Source organism: Bombina bombina, chromosome 7 (assembly GCF_027579735.1).
Source record: "Bombina bombina isolate aBomBom1 chromosome 7, aBomBom1.pri, whole genome shotgun sequence".
NCBI lineage: Eukaryota > Metazoa > Chordata > Amphibia > Anura > Bombinatoridae > Bombina > Bombina bombina.
This window is the reverse complement of record NC_069505.1, coordinates 212,553,360-212,575,991: the sequence shown is the minus strand read 5'-3', so window position 1 is coordinate 212,575,991 and position 22,632 is coordinate 212,553,360. Positions and strand designations below refer to the sequence as shown.

The window sequence follows — 22,632 nt, the reverse complement described above, 5'->3', positions numbered from 1 at the left end:
GGACACACCGTTGGAGAAAGTAATTTATCAGGTAAACATAAATTCTGTTTTCTCCAACATAGGTGTGTCCGGTCCACGGCGTCATCCTTACTTGTGGGAACCAATACCAAAGCTTTAGGACACGGATGAAGGGAGGGAGCAAATCAGGTCACCTAAATGGAAGGCACCACGGCTTGCAAAACCTTTCTCCCAAAAATAGCCTCAGAAGAAGCAAAAGTATCAAACTTGTAAAATTTGGTAAAAGTGTGCAGTGAAGACCAAGTCGCTGCCCTACATATCTGATCAACAGAAGCCTCGTTCTTGAAGGCCCATGTGGAAGCCACAGCCCTAGTGGAATGAGCTGTGATTCTTTCAGGAGGCTGCCGTCCGGCAGTCTCGTAAGCCAATCTGATGATGCTTTTAATCCAAAAAGAAAGAGAGGTAGAAGTTGCTTTTTGACCTCTCCTTTTACCGGAATAAACAACAAACAAGGAAGATGTTTGTCTAAAATCCTTTGTAGCATCTAAATAGAATTTTAGAGCGCGAACAACATCCAAATTGTGCAACAATCGTTCCTTCTTTGAAACTGGTTTCGGACACAGAGAAGGTACGATAATCTCCTGGTTAATGTTTTTGTTTAGTACGTAAAACCACCTTATCTGCATGGAACACCAGATAAGGAGGAGAACACTGCAGAGCAGATAATTCTGAAACTCTTCTAGCAGAAGAAATTGCAACTAAAAACAAAACTTTCCAAGATAATAACTTAATATCAACGGAATGTAAGGGTTCAAACGGAACCCCCTGAAGAACAGAAAGAACCAAATTGAGACTCCAAGGAGGAGTCAAAGGTTTGTAAACAGGCTTAATTCTAACCAGAGCCTGAACAAAGGCTTGAACATCTGGCACAGCTGCCAGCTTTTTGTGAAGTAACACAGACAAGGCAGAAATCTGTCCCTTCAGGGAACTTGCAGATAATCCTATTTCCAATCCTTCTTGAAGGAAGGATAGAATCCTAGGAATCTTAACCTTGTCCCAAGGGAATCCTTTAGATTCACACCAACAGATATATTTTTTCCAAATTTTGTGGTAAATCTTTCTAGTTACAGGCTTTCTGGCCTGAACAAGAGTATCGATAACAGAATCTGAGAACCCTCGCTTCGATAAGATCAAGCGTTCAATCTCCAAGCAGTCAGCTGGAGTGAAACCAGATTCGGATGTTCGAACGGACCCTGAACAAGAAGGTCTCGTCTCAAAGGTAGCTTCCAAGGTGGAGCCGATGACATATTCACCAGATCTGCATACCAAGTCCTGCGTGGCCACGCAGGAGCTATCAAGATCACCGACGCCCTCTCCTGATTGATCCTGGCTACCAGCCTGGGGATGAGAGGAAACGGCGGGAACACATAAGCTAGTTTGAAGGTCCAAGGTGCTACTAGTGCATCCACTAGAGCCGCCTTGGGATCCCTGGATCTGGACCCGTAGCAAGGAACTTTGAAGTTCTGACGAGAGGCCATCAGATCCATGTCTGGAATGCCCCACAGCTGAGTGACTTGGGCAAAGATTTCCGGATGGAGTTCCCACTCCCCCGGATGCAATGTCTGACGACTCAGAAAATCCGCTTCCCAATTTTCCACTCCTGGGATGTGGATAGCAGACAGGTGGCAGGAGTGAGACTCCGCCCATAGAATGATTTTGGTCACTTCTTCCATCGCTAGGGAACTCCTTGTTCCCCCCTGATGGTTGATGTACGCAACAGTTGTCATGTTGTCTGATTGAAACCGTATGAACTTGGCCCTCGCTAGCTGAGGCCAAGCCTTGAGAGCATTGAATATCGCTCTCAGTTCCAGAATATTTATCGGTAGAAGAGATTCTTCCCGAGACCAAAGACCCTGAGCTTTCAGGGATCCCCAGACCGCGCCCCAGCCCATCAGACTGGCGTCGGTCGTGACAATGACCCACTCTGGTCTGCGGAATGTCATCCCTTGTGACAGGTTGTCCAGGGACAGCCACCAACGGAGTGAGTCTCTGGTCCTCTGATTTACTTGTATCTTCGGAGACAAGTCTGTATAGTCCCCATTCCACTGACTGAGCATGCACAGTTGTAATGGTCTTAGATGAATGCGCGCAAAAGGAACTATGTCCATTGCCGCTACCATCAACCCGATCACTTCCATGCACTGAGCTATGGAAGGAAGAGGAACGGAATGAAGTATCCGACAAGAGTCTAGAAGTTTTGTTTTTCTGGCCTCTGTCAGGAAAATCCTCATTTCTAAGGAACAACAAAAGAAAAGGGGGCGCCCTTGAGAGTATCTATAAATGGTAATATGTAGTATATGAGGTAGCTTATATGTTACCAATAGAAATGCACTTTTCAGTATAAATGATGATACACTGATTCAGTAGTAACTAGTATATATGTTGTGGACAGAGTAAATAGATGTTAACCTATACAATTTGATAATCACAATGTTAATAGGACAGTTGTATCTCACTCAAAACTAGTATATACGTTGTGAACAGAGTAAATAGATGTTAGCCTAAACAATTTGATAATCACAATGTTAATAGGATAGTTATATCTCACTCAAAGATAGTGGTTAATGGGTGACAATGATCACTATATTGTCCTTTATAAAGGTCTTGATAGTAGAATACCAAGGCAGCAATCTGTAGTGGTCCAGACCAGGATCCAATTAAGCAATCTAAAATATCAAACAGAGACAGATGCGCCACATGGCCCAATATTGTAGTTTCCAAATTTATGTAGATTTTACTATATAGTTGAACTCACATGTATTGGAGCACCTCAATTGGTGCAAATGACACAGTCTGGGATCTATAACAGTCACCCAGCAGACCGGCCTCTCGAGTTGTTCAGGGTCTGTGTAAAATAGAAAACACAAAAAAGCCTATATGGCCTAGTATTGTATGACTAGAGTGATTTCACACCAGATAGTAGTATAAGATTTTGAACTCACATTTGGTGAAGCATCCCCAATGATGCTATAGAGACAAGCTGGGATTAATTCAGTCACCCAACAGACTTAGCTCGTGGCATACAGCATGCAATAGTCCTCTCAGTGGTCTTTAGGTCAGTGATATCCTCAGATAAAAACCAGTTCATAGGCAGCAAGTGTTTATAGTAAAAGTTAAAATCACTTTAATAAAATAATATTAAATTGCGACGCGTTTCTCAGTCTCAGACTGTTTCCTCAGGCATAATAAAATGGTTTACAAACACTTGCTATATATTCCTAAACAAACCACTTAACATAATTGGTAACACTTGTTGTGGGTGTGGTTTATGACATCATCAGTATCCTAGCTACTGATATATTTTAGCAACAAATGTGACACAGTATTGTATACTTAAACAATGTACATCAGAGTTTACATTTTATGAGTCAAGTGAAACAATCTACCTCATACTTTGCAGTGCAAATATTAATCATAATACATAAAACACATCAATATTATAATATTGTAGCAATACATATATTTCCCCATATCCAGTGAGATTTGTCTCATGCTACTCAATCATATCTGATTCCTATCTCTATTTCTATTTAATGTCTAGGCTGGGTCTGTTTTATATCAGAACATCTTTAATCCATTGTTTAATGGTTTATCTTTTTTCTTATTTAGTTTTTAAGTGTCTGATCCCTCTCTGCCAATAGCCCCAATCTACATTTAATATGAGGGTAACTATTTTTTGTTCAAACCTTTGTATTAAACATTATAAGCCTTTTGATTTATTGGTATGTAATAGTTTTATAATCTACTGCTGTGCATAAACTGTGATTTCAAATGGCAGGTTGTTGACTAACCTTATAGGGCTATTGATCCATTAGATTCGAGTAGTTTCAAACGTCATCTGATGTTCTAAATGGCGTGTGTGTTGCGCTAATGCGCATGTGTACAACGTCAATGTGTATGTGAGTAATGTTGCCAAGGGAACAAATAGTGTTAGTCAATTATACGTTGTGCGTAAAACGTGATACGTCCCAAGCTGCGCCAGTGCGCATGTCAGCACTGCTAAGGCGTCTCAAGCTTTCGTTGCCAAGGGAACCGGAATCCCATTCAATCTCACGTTATGCGTGTTATAGCCTTACAGCTGATAGGTTAGTATTATCTTGTAGGAGGTTTTTATTGTTTATGCTAGTGCGCATGTCAGCATTGCCAAGGAGTCTCAAGTTTTCATTGCCAAGGGAACCAGAATCTCATTCAGTCTCACGTTATGCGTGCTATAGCCTTTCGACTGATAGGCCAATATTATCTTGTAGGTGGTTTCCATTGTCCATGGGAAATAGACACCAACTACAAATTGAGACGTATATATTTGCTCTCTTGTCCACAGTAACCCCCATATAATAATGGCATATTAGTGGAAAAAATATATAATAATAATAAAGAGCAATATCATATTCCATGTGTACCGAGTCCTTCCCATCATAACATATCGTAGTGGGATATGATTACAGACATGTAATGACATAATACCATATTTAGAACAAATGTTAGCCAAAATGATGTATGTTGTTATACATCAGAATATGTATGTATATATTGTTCATATAGGAAATCATAAATATTATAAATTTTATAAATTTTATAAAACTAGATCTCTTTTGACTCACAGTGTGTGTATTTCAGTAGTTAATATCCAGTGATACATACTACTATGTGATGTTGTTATAACAATATATAGGTCATATTATAACTAATCGTTATTATTGGGCTGATGGTACTGCGGCTCCATAGGAGTATATTTTACTAATACCCTTCCTTTATATGATGTCCCTATTTGTATTTACTAAGTGTCATGTATGTGTATAAACATGTGTGTATCTTAGTGGTGTCAAATTTCATAAACAATAGGATTAGTGGTTCAATTTCAAGATATAGTTGTTACTTTGGTGTTTTTTGATATCTAATTGATATGTGTATTCATTAATATTCTGCTCAAGTGACTATATGTGTTTACTTGTGTCAAATGTGTGTGTTAGATATATTTATATATTTGTTAGTGTCAGATTTTGGAAAAGTGATGTCTGATAGTTATATTTTTAGTCTTTATAGAAATTTTTCCTTAGTGTGTAGGAAGAGATATACTTGCAAAAAGTGTTAGATAAATTTCAGATGTAGTATATCTATAAGTATATATAGATATCTTAAAGTGTCATTCCGTTTGATGTATATTACCTTAAGTGTGATATATGTGTCATTACGTGTGATATATAAGTGTGTGCCCTCCTAATAATTTAACCCAATGTGTCACTTATATCAGAATGTGTATCAAAGAATATATATTACCAATAAAGATAGATGGTAATAAGTGCAAGATATGCCCAGTGATGGTCACATTTTTCCTCCATAGAAAGGCATAATGTATAAGAATAGATCTATACGTGTAGGTATAGATGTTTTGTTCTTAAATCTACAGGGTTATTCATAGGGTATTATGGTGGACTTGATATAACTTTACAGATCAAATGCTGCTAGATCTACGCACTCATTCAGACCCTCCGGAACTAAAGTGTGTAGTTTGTGAATCCAGAATGTTTCTCTCCGGCGTAGAGTAAGCATGGGGTTATGACTGTTCCTTGGTACTTGCTCTATAGGTAGAATATGAACAGATTTGGAACTACCTTTATGTGCGTAAGCACAATGCCTTGATAGGCTGTGTTTAAGAAATTTTCTTTCTATGTTATATTTGTGTTCACTCCATCTTTTCTTTATGGTTCGGGAGGTACGCCCTACATATTGGACCCCACATGTACAGCTAATCAGATAAATTACGTACGTGGATTCACATGAGAGTCTCTTGGTGATCTTAAATTGTTCCCCCGTTTGATATGAACAGAACGTATTGGTACCAGCTCTCACCACTTTGCACATATTGCATCGTGGCTTGAGACATTTATATACTCCATTTTTGGGCATAAACTTGCCCAAAAAAGTCCTATTAGGGACTATGACCTGATTTTGTGATGATATTTTATCTCTCACTATCTTACTTGGGGCCAATTTGTTTTTGAGTGTAGGGGCTCTCCTATAGACAATCCTAGGCTTCATAGACACAGAGTTTTTTAGAAATGGGTCGTCACATATAATGGGCCAATGTTTTATAATGATGTTACTAATTTCTCTATATTGGCTACTATAGCCAGTGATGAAAAGTGGTGTTTTACCTGACTCATAGTTTTTTTCTTCATTGGATTTAACTTTTGATTTGGTTTGTGACAAATATTTGTTTCTGTCATCATGCAGAGCTCTTAAATATCCTTTTTGTACTAGATCAGATGGGTACCCTTTTTCCATGAATCTATCTTTGAGAATCATAGATTGTTTTTTGTAGCTTTCTATTGTGCTACAATTCCGTCGGATTCTTCTGAATTGCCCATCGCTAGGGAACTCCTTGTTCCCCCCTGATGGTTGATGTACGCAACAGTTGTCATGTTGTCTGATTGAAACCGTATGAACTTGGCCCTCGCTAGCTGAGGCCAAGCCTTGAGAGCATTGAATATCGCTCTCAGTTCCAGAATATTTATCGGTAGAAGAGATTCTTCCCGAGACCAAAGACCCTGAGCTTTCAGGGATCCCCAGACCGCGCCCCAGCCCATCAGACTGGCGTCGGTCGTGACAATGACCCACTCTGGTCTGCGGAATGTCATCCCTTGTGACAGGTTGTCCAGGGACAGCCACCAACGGAGTGAGTCTCTGGTCCTCTGATTTACTTGTATCTTCGGAGACAAGTCTGTATAGTCCCCATTCCACTGACTGAGCATGCACAGTTGTAATGGTCTTAGATGAATGCGCGCAAAAGGAACTATGTCCATTGCCGCTACCATCAACCCGATCACTTCCATGCACTGAGCTATGGAAGGAAGAGGAACGGAATAAAGTATCCGACAAGAGTCTAGAAGTTTTGTTTTTCTGGCCTCTGTCAGGAAAATCCTCATTTCTAAGGAGTCTATTATTGTTCCCAAGAAGGGAACCCTTGTTGACGGAGATAGAGAACTCTTTTCCACGTTCACTTTCCATCCGTGAGATCTGAGAAAGGCCAGGACAATGTCCGTGTGAGCCTTTGCTTGAAGAAGGGACGACGCTTGAATCAGAATGTCGTCCAAGTAAGGTACTACAGCAATGCCCCTTGGTCTTAGCACAGCTAGAAGGGACCCTAGTACCTTTGTGAAAATCCTTGGAGCAGTGGCTAATCCGAAAGGAAGCGCCACGAACTGGTAATGTTTGTCCAGGAATGCGAACCTTAGGAACCGATGATGTTCCTTGTGGATAGGAATATGTAGATACGCATCCTTTAAATCCACCGTGGTCATGAATTGACCTTCCTGGATGGAAGGAAGAATAGTTCGAATGGTTTCCATCTTGAACGATGGAACCTTGAGAAACTTGTTTAAGATCTTGAGATCTAAGATTGGTCTGAACGTTCCCTCTTTTTTGGGAACTATGAACAGATTGGAGTAGAACCCCATCCCTTGTTCTCTTAATGGAACAGGATGAATCACTCCCATTTTTAACAGGTCTTCTACACAATGTAAGAATGCCTGTCTTTTTATGTGGTCTGAAGACAACTGAGACCTGTGGAACCTCCCCCTTGGGGGAAGTCCCTTGAATTCCAGAAGATAACCTTGGGAGACTATTTCTAGCGCCCAAGGATCCAGAACATCTCTTGCCCAAGCCTGAGCGAAGAGAGAGAGTCTGCCCCCCACCAGATCCGGTCCCGGATCGGGGGCCAACATTTCATGCTGTCTTGGTAGCAGTGGCAGGTTTCTTGGCCTGCTTTCCCTTGTTCCAGCCTTGCATTGGTCTCCAAGCTGGCTTGGCTTGAGAAGTATTACCCTCTTGCTTAGAGGACGTAGCACTTTGGGTTGGTCCGTTTCTACGAAAGGGACGAAAATTAGGTTTATTTTTTGCCTTGAAAGGCCGATCCTGAGGAAGGGCGTGGCCCTTACCCCCAGTGATATCAGAGATAATCTCTTTCAAGTCAGGGCCAAACAGCGTTTTCCCCTTGAAAGGAATGTTAAGTAGCTTGTTCTTGGAAGACGCATCAGCCGACCAAGATTTCAACCAAAGTGCTCTGCGCGCCACAATAGCAAACCCTGAATTCTTAGCCGCTAACCTAGCCAATTGCAAAGTGGCGTCTAGGGTGAAAGAATTAGCCAATTTGAGAGCATTGATTCTGTCCATAATCTCCTCATAAGGAGGAGAATCACTATCGACCGCCTTTATCAGCTCATCGAACCAGAAACATGCGGCTGTAGCGACAGGGACAATGCATGAAATTGGTTGTAGAAGGTAACCCTGCTGAACAAACATTTTCTTAAGCAAACCTAATTTTTTATCCATAGGATCTTTGAAAGCACAACTATCCTCTATGGGTATAGTGGTGCGTTTGTTTAAAGTGGAAACCGCTCCCTCGACCTTGGGGACTGTCTGCCATAAGTCCTTTCTGGGGTCGACCATAGGAAACAATTTTTTAAATATGGGGGGAGGGACGAAAGGAATACCGGGCCTTTCCCATTCTTTATTAACAATGTCCGCCACCCGCTTGGGTATAGGAAAAGCTTCTGGGAGCCCCGGCACCTCTAGGAACTTGTCCATTTTACATAGTTTCTCTGGGATGACCAACTTGTCACAATCATCCAGAGTGGATAATACCTCCTTAAGCAGAATGCGGAGATGTTCCAACTTAAATTTAAATGCAATCACATCAGGTTCAGCTTGTTGAGAAATGATCCCTGAATCAGTAATTTCTCCCTCAGACAAAACCTCCCTGGCCCCATCAGACTGGGTTAGGGGCCCTTCAGAAATATTATTATCAGCGTCGTCATGCTCTTCAGTATCTAAAACAGAGCAATCGCGCTTACGCTGATAAGTGTTCATTTTGGCTAAAATGTTTTTGACAGAATTATCCATTACAGCCGTTAATTGTTGCATAGTAAGGAGTATTGGCGCGCTAGATGTACTAGGGGCCTCCTGAGTGGGCAAGACTCGTGTAGACGAAGGAGGGAATGATGCAGTACCATGCTTACTCCCCTCACTTGAGGAATCATCTTGGGCATCATTGTCATTGTCACATAAATCACATTTATTTAAATGAATAGGAATTCTGGCTTCCCCACATTCAGAACACAGTCTATCTGGTAGTTCAGACATGTTAAACAGGCATAAACTTGATAACAAAGTACAAAAAACGTTTTAAAATAAAACCGTTACTGTCACTTTAAATTTTAAACTGAACACACTTTATTACTGCAATTGCGAAAAAACATGAAGGAATTGTTCAAAATTCACCAAATTTTCACCACAGTGTCTTAAAGCCTTAAAAGTATTGCACACCAAATTTGGAAGCTTTAACCCTTAAAATAACGGAACCGGAGCCGTTTTGAACTTTAACCCCTTTACAGTCCCTGGTATCTGCTTTGCTGAGACCCAACCAAGCCCAAAGGGGAATACGATACCAAATGACGCCTTCAGAAAGCCTTTTCTAAGTATCAGAGCTCCTCTCACATGCGACTGCATGCCATGCCTCTCAAAAACAAGTGCGCCACACCGGCGCGAAAATGAGGCTCTGCCTATGCTTTGGGAAAGCCCCTAAGAATAAGGTGTCTAAAACAGTGCCTGCCGATATTATTATATCAAAATACCCAGATAAAATGATTCCTCAAGGCTAAATATGTGTTAATAATGAATCGATTTAGCCCAGAAAAAGTCTACAGTCTTAATAAGCCCTTGTGAAGCCCTTATTTACGATCGTAATAAACATGGCTTACCGGATCCCATAGGGAAAATGACAGCTTCCAGCATTACATCGTCTTGTTAGAATGTGTCATACCTCAAGCAGCAAGAGACTGCTCACTGTTCCCCCAACTGAAGTTAATTGTTCTCAACAGTCCTGTGTGGAACAGCCATGGATTTTAGTGACGGTTGCTAAAATCATTTTCCTCATACAAACAGAAATCTTCATCTCTTTTCTGTTTCTGAGTAAATAGTACATGCCAGCACTATTTCAAAATAACAAACTCTTGATTGAATAATAAAAACTACAGTTAAACACTAAAAAACTCTAAGCCATCTCCGTGGAGATGTTGCCTGTACAACGGCAAAGAGAATGACTGGGGTAGGCGGAGCCTAGGAGGGATCATGTGACCAGCTTTGCTGGGCTCTTTGCCATTTCCTGTTGGGGAAGAGAATATCCCACAAGTAAGGATGACGCCGTGGACCGGACACACCTATGTTGGAGAAAAAGAGTTAGTTATTGGGTATTCTTTTGATCGAGATACTTACTCACTAAGCTGTGGGAAATATTTGTACACCAAGACCATAACGGAGGCCGCAGACATGAATATACATAGTAAAATCAGGAGAGATGCCCGGGCTGAACCGCCTTCCGAATGCGCTTTCTCTAAAAAACAAATTAACATGGCGAGTAAGTGAACGACCAACATAAGTCAAAATTCAACTTTCATGATTCAAATGCAGAATACAATAAAAATATATATATATTTAACTTGTTTTAGTACCTTTAACAAGAGGTATATATGTGCAGCTAGCGAACAGTAGTGCACTGCTGCTCCTGAATCAAAATAGTTTTACTCTTCAACAAAGGATATTGAGAATAAAGCAAATTTGATAATATAAGTAAATTGGAAAATTGTGTAAAATTGTTGCTCTATCCGAATCATGAACGTTTAAAGGGACATTTAAACCCCAAATGTTTCTTTCATGATTCAGACAGAACATACAATTTTAATTTATTTATATTATCACATTTTCTTCGTTTTCTTGTTATCCTTTGTTGAAAAGCAGGAAGGTAAGGTCACGAGCGTGCACGCTTCTGCAGCACTGTATAGCAGCAGTTTTGCAACAATGCTATAGATTAGCAAGAACACTAGATGGCAGCACTATTTCCTGTCAGGTAGTGCCCCAGACACGTGCACACTACCAAGCTATCTCTTCAACAAAGAATAATGTAAGAACAAAGCAAATTTTGATAATAGAAGTAAATTGGAAACTTTTTTTAAATTGTATTCTCTGTCTAACTGATGAAAGAAAACGTTGGGTTTTGTGTCCCTTTATTAGTTTTGACTTTACCGTCCCTTTCAATATTTTCTTTGTAACCACTATCTACTGGAGCCCAGACCTCCCCAAATGATCTACTATATACGTAACTGTAAGAAATACAAATGATAGATTTTGATATCTAGCAAACAGACATATTACCCTGCTTCTAACAGCACTGGCACCGATTCTCCTTAACAATAATTTATTTCTAAATGAGCTTCATTTCGTCAATGTAGAAAAAAGATTGAAAGTCTTAAGACTTTAATATATAGTTGTGAAATAAAAATAAGGGGAGTTTTGGATATAAACATTGTAACAAACAAGAACCTACCATGCAGTTTACAATGCACAGCAGTTATTACACATATTATACATATTCTCATAATCTGACCCAATAGGGAGGTCTGAAATCAAGAGCTCTGAACCATTAAAATGTGTCAGGGAGAAATAGGGCCACTTGTTAAAGGGACATCTCATATTTGGAAAGTGGAGACAAAAAAAACCGCAAAAACAAATTAATCATCTCTTGCACAAGCCAGATTAGACCTTAAAGGGACACTGAACCCACATTTATTTCATGATTCAGATAGAGCAGCAATTTTAAGCAACTTTCTAATTTACTCCTATTATCAATTTTTCTTTGTTCTCTTGCTATCTTTATTTGAAATGCAAAAATGTAAGTTTAGATGCCGGCCCAACCTGAACAACCTGTGTTGTTCTTGCTGATTGGTGGATAAATTCATACACCAATGAACAAGTGCTTTCCAGAGACCTGAACCAAACAAATAGCTTAGATGCCTTCTTTTGCAAATAAAGATAGCAAAAGAACAAAGAAAAATTGATAATCGGAGTAAATTAGAAAGTTGCTTAAAATTGCTGCTCTATCTGAATCATGAAAGAAAAAAAAATTGGGTTCAGTATCCCTTTAAAGGGACATGAAACCCAACATTTTTCTTTCATGATTTAGGTAGAACATAACATTTTAAACAACTTTCCAGTTTACTTCTATTATCAAATGTGCTTCATTCTCTTGGTATCATTTGTTGAAGAAGCAGCAATGCACTACAGATTTCTAACTAAACACATGGGTGAGGCAATGACAAATCGGAATATATATGCAGCCACCAATCAGCAGCTAGAACCTAGGTTCTTTGCCGTTTCTGAACTTTCCTAGATAAACCTTTCAAAGGATAACAAGAGAAGGAAGCAAATTAAATAATAGAAGTAAATTGGAAAGTTGTATTCTTTATATGAATCATGAATGTCTAATTATGACTTTACAAGAACACCACCAGCAAAAAGTTCTGCTTAAAAGTGATGGTAAATCCTAGAGTTTGTGAAACTCTAGGGTTTACCAGTGGAACAAATAAAGGGGACTTTCAGTCATGAAGTATAAAATACTTCATGCTAAAAGCTCCTTTATTTGTAATAGCCGTGCAGGAAATCCAGCTTGGAGCCATCTGGCGCCTTAATTTTTCGCACGGCTATTGGCTAGGAGGTGAAAACGTCACCTCTCAGCCAAATAGCGTTCTGCCGTACTGCACCTAACGTTGAATACAAATAAAGGAGCTTTTAGCATGAATTATTTTACACTTCATGACTGAAAGTCCCCTTATTTGTTCCACTGGTAAACCCTAGCATTTCACAAACGCTAGGATTTACCATCACTTTAACAAAAGTTCTATGAAGGAGGGGATAAGGTCAGAAAAATGCTAAAATAATTTGTGCACACGATTACTGATAAAAACGGTAAGCAGCAGTTCTTTCGGCCAGACTTTGTATTCTCTCTCTTTGAGCTACTGAACAGACACCCACTATTGCTAGTATTACATTTAAATTACTTAAACATACGTTTATAGAACAGTTTGATGTCAAGCTTGATATTACCTAAAGACTGCACCCTTTTATAAGAAATGGGAGTCATTCATTAAAACTCTTAGCTCAACACTCCAAAAACAAATTCTATCTCCGTTCTCCCAAACTGAACTTATGCTAACAGCCTCCCTGAGAAGTGAATAGCCAACTATATATGGCGCAACAGAACAAAGTATCCTATAGCTCTGATGACGGAGCTTCTTCTCGAACAACGGGTTTCCTTTTTCTTCCACTGCGTGTCTTATGGATACCTCCTTAATTCCTATATTGATGTGTTATTATGGAAGAAACCATTCCATTATTCAAAATGTTTATTATGGAAGAAACCATTCCATTATTCAAAATGTTTATTATGGAAGAAACCATTCCATTATTCAAAATTTTTATCTTAGTTCTATTTATTTAATTTGTTGTTTGTGATTTTTAATGCTTTATACAAGGACACAACAAAAAGAATAAAAATACCTGTAAAGGATTTCCCTTTATAGTTAGAAGTAAAATATAAAATGTGGACATAACTTTTTCTATATTGCTTGTGTAAGCTACTCACACCTTGGAACTTTTTCTTTTTGGATTGCATTCAATGTAATCAACGATACTCTATCGTTATTTGGATAAGATGGTAATATATAGTTGTCGACTCTCGGACTAGATATCGTGTGAACTCTCAGATTCCATTTACACAATGCTTTTCTCTCCTTGGACTAATATACCACACAAGCTACATTTTTCAGTAGTGTTTGAGATAAAAGTGTATTAGTGAAAACTCGTGACATATCACACCTTTTTGTCAAATGTAATACTAAATGTATACTTTACTGTTGTCTTTTATTACTCGTACTTAAAGTAATACAAATAGTACACTTACTAATACCCGCTAGCTGGTACATAAGCATTTGCACATATCAGCTAATCAGCATTAAATTAGGAAGAACTCAGCTGACACTGCTTTATTCTTCGTTTTAGCCCCTTTGGTATCAGGAATTTCAGAGAAAAACTTGCCCAAAATGCCAGTGAATTTTTAGCATTTTTGCCATCACTCCATTTAAACAGGAATATAGAAATGTTTTTTTATTTATCCATCAAAACTATATATTTGTTTTTAGCAGACAACCCAAGGTATTTATCTAGGCCCTTTTTGGTTTATTTCGTGCCACTGTTTTGCCACCAAATCAAAATAAAAGTTAACCTTTTGACAATTATAGTATTCTAGTTTAAAGATTACCCTCCCACCTGAAACCTTCCTGATCCCTCTCAAACAGCTCTTTCCCCCCACCACCCACACTCCTTACCACCATCTGAGGTACTGACAGTCTGCCAGTACTAGAAAAAAATTAAATGTATTGTTTTTTTATCTGTGTAACAGTCCCCTCACCTCCCCCCTCCGTGCAATCTCCAATGTAGCATTCCCTCCACCTTCATTCAACATTTTACAGTAGGGTAGCATCCCTTCCTTCCCTTATTTTCTGCAGTGTAGGGCCCCTCCCACTGCCTTCCTCTCCCTCCCCCCTCTGCCTCTGTGCCACCCACCTGGCTCCCTCCAGCATTGAAGGAGATTGTTACAATCAGTAACACTGACCGTGTAACTGTCTGTAACAATATGGCAATCTGCACTCATTGGGTAATGGAGCACAGATCATGTTACCATACAAGGACAGATTGCCTGCAGCTCACCAACAGTAGCTCTCGGCTGTCACTTTACAGCCGAGACCACTAGAGCTTATGGAAGCTGTGACGTATATAAACATGTTATGCGGTACAATGGGCAATGTACCGTCTGACGTATATATCTACGTCACTTTGGCTTAAGGGGTTAAAACATGAGCCCTATCGGGAAGCTAGACACACTCAATGATATTTTGATTACTGTCCAGTAGAGGCTACATTGATTTCCACTTAAAGGGACTGTAAACATAATTTCTATTGTGTTGCTATAGTACAGTAATGGCTAACCTTGGCACTCCAGATGTTTTGGAACTACATTTTCCCATGATGCTCTTACACTGATCAGCCACAACATTAAAACCACCTGCCTAATATTGTGTAGGTCCCCCTCTTGCTGCCAAAACAGCTCTGATGCGTCGATGTATGGACTCCACAAGACGTGTCCTGTGGTATCTGTAACTAAAACAGCAGCAGATCCTTTAAGTCCTAAAAGTTGCGAGGTAGGGCCTCAATGGATCTGATTTGTTATTCCAGCACATCTCACAGATGCTCAATCTGATTGATATTTGGGGAATTTGGAGGCAAAGGCAACACCTTGAACTCTATCATGTTACTGTATCAGGAATGGTTTGAGGTGGTCAGGGTGCATTATCCTGCTGAAAGAGGCCCACTGCCATCAGGGAACACAATTACCATAAAGGGGTGGACGTGGTCTGCAACAATCTATAGGTAGGTGGTACATGTCAAAGCAAAATCCACATGAATGCCAGGACACAAGGTTTCCCAGCAGAACATTGCCCAGGGCATAACACTGCCTCCTTCCCATAGTGCATCCCGCTGATGTCTCTTCCCCAGGTAACACAGCCGGCCATCCACCTGATCTCACTGAAAACTTGATTTATCAGACAAAGCAACCTTATTCCATTGCTCTATGTTCCAATTCTAGCGCCCACATCCCCATTGAAGGTGCTTTTGGCAATGGACAGGTGTCATCATGGGCACTCTGACTGATACGCAGCAAACTGCGATGCACTGTGTGTTCTGACACCTTTCTATTCTGAACAAATAAATATATACAATACGGATTGTTACTCACCTTTGATGTCAGAACCGCTGCCTTCCTACAGTCTCTCCCGAAGCCTGTTGAATCAATATGTTTTACAAAAGGAGGCGCTGGTTCACCATGGATTCCCGACAACTCACTGAGATATGGTCCAAGACCCTTTCAGACATTCATCTGGAGATTTAAACTCCTAATTTTCATTAAGAAGATTGCGCTGAAATGTTGCATCCATACACCATGTAATAAAGTGTAGATACTCACAGCATAAATTGGAATGAACGGCTCATTGTGTATTCAAAGCAAACTTCCCCAGCTTTTAAATATAAAAGCAGTTTAATTTTCCCAACACATTTCAATGGTCCAAGCCATCTTTTTCAAGAGCATTCACAGATAAAAATGTGCTTTACAAACCAAACATGCCGAGTATCTACACTTTATTACATAGTGTATGGATGCAACATTTCAGCGCTTTGCTCCCCACGTGCATCAATGTGCCTTGGGTGCTAGGGGTGTGCATCTTCACTGGTTTCATGATTCGATTATGATTATCCTGTCAACGATTCGATGCATCACAATTACAGTCCATGGTTTTCATCAACAAATTCAAGCAGTCAGAAGAACTCCTTTTTTAATAGGAGAGCGCTGTGTAAGAATGCTCTGTCAGTGATGGTATAGGAGAGCGCTGTGTGAGGATACTGCGTCACTCAGTGTTGGAATATAGTAGAGCGCTGTGTAAGGTTGCTAGGTCAGTATTTGGGTCAGTGTTGGAATAGCAGGATGCTGAGTCGGTAGAATAGCAGAGCGCTGTGTGTAGTGGATGAAGTGTGTGTTACTATGTGGTACTTTTTTACGTGTGCTTTTATCTTCACGGTGCACTTTTCTCAATACACATGAATTACAGGTCATGGAGATTGGTAGCATTTCTTTCTTAATAAGCACAAAAATTTGCATACTGATTAAAAAAAACGTATGACCACGTAATGCAGAAATATATGCATACACTAACTTGGCAGATCTTTTTAAACAATTTTATAGGTTAAATATCAAAAAGGACCTTAATATCCTAAAACCTTCCAACTGATAAAGCTGGCCTAGGTTTACTTATTACAGGCCAAAACACAGGCTCTGCAGTTAGATAAGAGCTGGAACATAATGAAGCAAAGTGACCTCAGCCCTACAATAGTAGATATAGCTCTATACATTATAATCTGTGTCTATGGTTACATTTATCTCATGTAATACACACACATATATATTTATATACCCTGTCTTATACAGCTCTATACAACACAATCTATAGTCTGTACCTATGGTCACAGTCATCTCTTGTAACACACACACACATTATATATACATACATTATATATACATATACACACATACACCCTGTTTTATATAGCTCTATACACTATATATTCTGTGTCTATGGTTGCTGTCATCTCATGCAAAAAAAAAAATCTAGACGCCTGATATATGCATCCAGACATGATATATATATATATATATATATATATATATATATATATATATATATATATATATATATATATATATATATATATATATATATATATATATATATATATATATATATATATATATATATATATATATATATAGGCTGCACAATTAAATCACATATGCAATTCAAAACCGCAATTAAATCGCCACAATTTAAAAACCGCAAGTATGCAATTTTTAGCCCCGCCCCCTATGACGTACAGGAGGGCTGGCTGTAACTGTTCATTGTGCGCAGGCTTCTGTAGGGAAAGGATGGGGTGGGGAGAGTAGAGATGCTATGCAGGAGCTACGCTATGGAGGAATTTTCCGGTTTGCCTCAGCTCTGATGGCAGTCACAGCTGCCTACACAGGTAAAATAAAGCCTGTTTACATAGAAAAAAAAGAAGCCTCTTCTTTTAAAGAAAGTATTTATTGACACAAACAGTTCAGAAAGTGCACCACAGAAAATAGCTCAGACAGTGAAGTACAAGTGCACATTCTGAAATGTTTTTACACCCTTCAAGACTTTCTTTTAAAGAAGAGGCTTCTTTTTTTAAAGATATATTTTTTTTCTGATGTATGGGAAGTTCATATGTTATGGCAAAAAGGAATGATTTTATAAGGCTGGCACTAGTCTTGAGTGTGTATAAGGGAATAATGGACTGATAGTCCGGTGCTACCCCACCAAGAATAACTGATATGAGAGCAAAAAGTTGGAAAAGGACCAACCAAAGTGGGGGATTAAACCTAAGCACTCTTCCCTATTAGAGGAGCAGTAATGATTAGTTAAAATCTATAAACTTTAATTAATAATTATTAAAAGAGAGAATCAAAATTCTCCAAATAACCAACAAGTCACAATTTCAAAATTAAAAATGAGCAATCACCCCCCGTTTCCGTCGGCATCAGGTGTCAGGGGTGAGAGACATGAGAAAAAGTGTATATTACAACAAACGCATTTCGGCTGTCTTAGCAGCCTTTGTCAATGTTTTGAATTTTTGAAAATAAGCAAACCGAAGCCCGGATGCCACCATATCTTATACACCCACAAGCTACGATATTCAACCAATCAGAGGCTACCTGGTCCAACAACGCCCTCATATTGGCCAATCGTGATATAGAGGCGGTTTGTCCAATAGGCACTAACATTTGCCGGTCCAGCCCCTCTAGATGACAAATCATAAGTGCTTGTGTATTCTAGGGCCATGTACATACCGCTCTCATCAGCATGATTGGTAGGTGACGTCAGGCCAGGGGCAGTATCCTCATATGGTTATCGTAAACTATATACATTACTGACATCTCAGACCTGACTTAAAACTCATCATACTATTGATAACCCACGATACAAGTAAAAGAATATGCAGTCTATCTAAGGTACAGTGGCACACGGAGTACTATTGTTCCGACTTTCGGACATAATTAATTACATCAGAAAATAGTGTGCAAGTTAAAGTACCTTAACAGTAGCCAACCCAAAATGTTGTAGTATGATTAACATTGTATGAATGGTGCTAGGGTGAAGAGAGTCAGTTACGTCAGTGATTCAGTATGTGTTCAGAGATCAATAGGTATATACCATAATGCTCCTTTGTTATGTAAAATCCCCAAGAATATGAACCAATATGATTACATATAAATATATGTCTCATCTCTGTGCGGCTCATTATCATGCACATCAGGAGTTATCTTGATAAATCCCATTGTTCTATTCTCAAATGGGTATGTGTGGTGTGGATAAAGCGCCTATTCCTTAAAATTGGGGTACTCCACATATAAACAAACAACAGGAGTCAAGGGACTGATATCACACTCTCACTGTTGATTAATTTAGGTCATAATGATACAATAGTAAATGTATAGTTGGCAGTGCAATTATGTTGCAAATTAATCTAATCATGGCGAGTATTCCAACATCATAATTCAATATTAACAACATTGCATATGAATCCCATTATCCTAATGGGACAGAACCTCTAACATATGATTTCATGAATTATACCTCCCCTGAGACCCTCATGAGATCTATAATGATATACATTGTTGACGATACTCATAAATTCACCTTCTCATATCAGCTAGCTATAAATGACCTGTACAGCCATCATATGACAGTTATCCAATATAATGGACAGTGGTTGCCGATTATAGTACCTTATATGATACTTCATGAGGTATCATGTCTTATTAAACTTCTTGTTATACGGGGATATAGCGGTATAATTTAGTAGTATGAGGAATAATTGCCACAAACAAGACACATTATGAAATTAATAGTGATAGAAATGGGCAAATGACCCAGACGAGATTATACTATGAAATTACAGAAATACCCAATAATTGTTAGCTTCGTTCATGCCATTAGACATGACAGTGTTTAGCTTAAAAATCCAATTAGTCTCCTTTTGGAGTAGGATTTTTTTCACAATTCCCTCCTCTAATACCTGACTTAAGTTGTTCTAATCCCCAACATTTAAAAGTTGAAGGTTTATCTATATGGTGTCTGAGAAAATGCCTAGCGACACTAGTAATTTGTTTGCCCTTATCTAAGTCTTTCTGGGCATTACATATATTAATGAGATGCTCAGTCACTCTGGTACCCAGTTTACGTGTAGTCATGCTAATATAATAAATGTCACATGAACATGATAGACAGTGTATCACATCAGTGCTTTGACAATTAATATGCGTTTTTATTTTCCAAATTTTGTCAAATCTGTCTTTAATAATGTATTTTTTGACCATATTTTGGCAGACTTTACAGTGTCCACAGGGGATAGAACCTTTGTGAATAGGCACTTTTTTTGCGTTTCTGCTAAAATTACTTGAAGTCAGGTTGTCTGTGAGGTTTCTAGCCCTCCTATATGTAAAAGAGGGCTTGTCGGGTAATATGTCTTGTAATTTTTCATCACTTTTCAAGATATGCCAATGATTTTGAATTATTGTTGTTAATTTCTCACTTTGGAAATTGTAAGTGGTGATAAATCTCAAGGTTTCTAATGCCTGGTACTCTTTAGATTTTAAAAGATCCCATATATCCTTATATAGGGTTTTCTGATAAGCTCTGGCCAGGAGTTTTTTTGAATAGCCGTGTTCAAGGAGTTTATTCTTCAAATCTATTTCAGCTTTTTTTAAAAGTGCCCTGGTTAGTACAATTCCTCCTTAACCTAAGATATTCTCCGTACAGGAGACCTCTAATGGTAGCTGGTGACATGCAGTATGTTATTTGTAGCAGTTAGTTTCCTGAATGCCTCTGTCCTTAAATCATCTTTCTCCTTATGTATGGTCAGGTCAAGAAATTCTACTTTATCAGTGCTGGTTTTATATGTAAGAAATAGCCCAAAAGGATTGGTGTTGAGTTCTTTGAAAAAGTCCTCCAGTAATTCAACCGGTCCCTCCCACACAAACAAGATATTGTCTATATACCTAAACCAGTGGGAGATGTACTGAGTGTAGTTATTCATGGATGCCTGGAATACTACCACCTCTTCCCACCAGCCTAGGTATATGTTGGCATATGTATTTGGAGAATTTTGATTCTCTCTTTTAATAATTATTAAACTTTATAGATTTTAACTAATCATTACTACTTCTCTAATAGGGAAGAGTGCTTAGGTTTAAACCCCCACTTTGGTTGGTCCTTTTCCAAATTTTTGCTCTCATATAAATTCATATGTTAATAATACCACAGTTAGAATGACTGCCCAAGAAAACATGACAATGTTGTGTCAGAAGACCTAAGAACTAGCTAGCACAGGCAGCTAATTTTATTTTAACTATTTTGTGGTTTGTATTTTTATGCTCCAAGAGTTTATTGGACATTGAGAAACATGTACATTAAGATTCTGTAGTGTTAAATAAATTTTCTATTGAAAAATTAAGGTTTTATAGTCCTTTATAAGAATAATCGCAATTAAAAATCGCGAATCACGTTTTTTTGGGTCCAAAATCGTGATTTTCATTTTTGCCCATATCGCCCAGCCCTGATATAGATTTTATATATATATATATATATATATATATATATATATATATATATATATATATATATATATATATATATATATATATATATATAAATAAAATATATACAGAAAAGGGTTAGTTCAATTTACTATTATATATTTTTTTTTTTTACTTGTGCTACATTGTTTTCTTTTTTACCTCTGCTTTGAAAACTCCTCTATTGAAAATTATATACTGTATACAGTATTTCACTGGGACAAATCCTGCTTACCATGCAGGGGTGTTAACAAAAAGGAATACAAGACTAGAAGGGACTGATTTACAACTTATCTCTGCCTTTGAATGAAAATAGTTTCAGTAAAGCTGTGACTAAAACCAAAATTCCTCTGAAGATACAGAGCAACACAGTCACTTTTTTTTTTTTTTTTTTTTTAAATATACTTCCAGTGACTCTTCCATTTTCACAATCTGTTTATGCCTTTGTCTGGGGGGCGCACCACCGATCCTCTGGCATCCACCCCAAGTAAACCTTCCAGAAGGAGGCAAAATATATAGTGAAGATAAGGGATTACAGGCCCATCTGATTGGCCCGTGTCTCTGTGAGGGACAGGATGCACAACCAATCAGATGTATGTATTCATCGGAAGTGACGTCATCTTGGAGTTTTCTATTTCTTGAAGTTTTTGATATAACAACCCCACTACACTTCACCGACAGGCTGGGGACATAAATGCAAAAAAGGCATGGCAAAAGCAACAGGCAAAGGAGATAGTGGGCAGAAGCAACTTTCAGAATTGCGGGTATAAGTCACACCTCTCCCACTTGCAGGACAATCGATTTGGCTTTTCACTGCATCGATGCAGCATCGTTAAAGGCTGCATCATGATGGAGATTATTTTCAACACCCCTATTGGGCGCCCATGACCCCGACTCACCAGTTGTCCTTCCTTGCACCACTTTTGGTAGGTACCAACCACTGCATAATGGGAACACCCCACACGACTTAGCATTTTGGAGATACTCTGACCTAGTCGTCTAGCCACTATTTGGCCCCTGTCAAAGTCACCCAGATCTTTTCGCTTGCCCATTTTTACTGCTTCCAACACATGAAATTCAAGAACTGATTGTTCATTTGCTGCCTAATATATCCTGCCCCTTGACAGGTGCCAATGTGATGATATAATCAATGTTATTCCCTTTACCCGTCAGTGGTTTTAATGTTGTGGCTGATCAGTGTACATTCTGCATCATGGGAAATGTAGTTCCAAAACATTGGGGGTGACAAGCTTAGCCATCACTTCTAAAGAATAACATATCAGGCTTGTCTTAAAGGACCACTAAATACAGTAGTAGAGTATACAATAGTATACTCAATAAATGCATAATACATATACAATGCTAAAGCACTTACTTTGAATTTCAAACAAGCAGTACATTTGTTTGACACATTTAAAAGTATTTTCCTTCCCACTGCATCATGTGACAGCCATCAGCCA

General features: G+C 38.7%; 1 protein-coding gene across 1 annotated transcript in view; it reads right to left on the bottom strand.

Moving 5' to 3' along the window:
• The window catches only part of TMEM41B (transmembrane protein 41B), an 83,004-nt gene that overhangs the window by 40,032 nt on the left and 20,340 nt on the right, over positions 1-22,632 (bottom strand). The window contains exon 2 of the mRNA XM_053720598.1: positions 10,291-10,408. Within this exon, the coding sequence (XP_053576573.1) occupies positions 10,291-10,408 (118 nt within the window). The remainder of the gene's footprint in view (positions 1-10,290; positions 10,409-22,632) is intronic.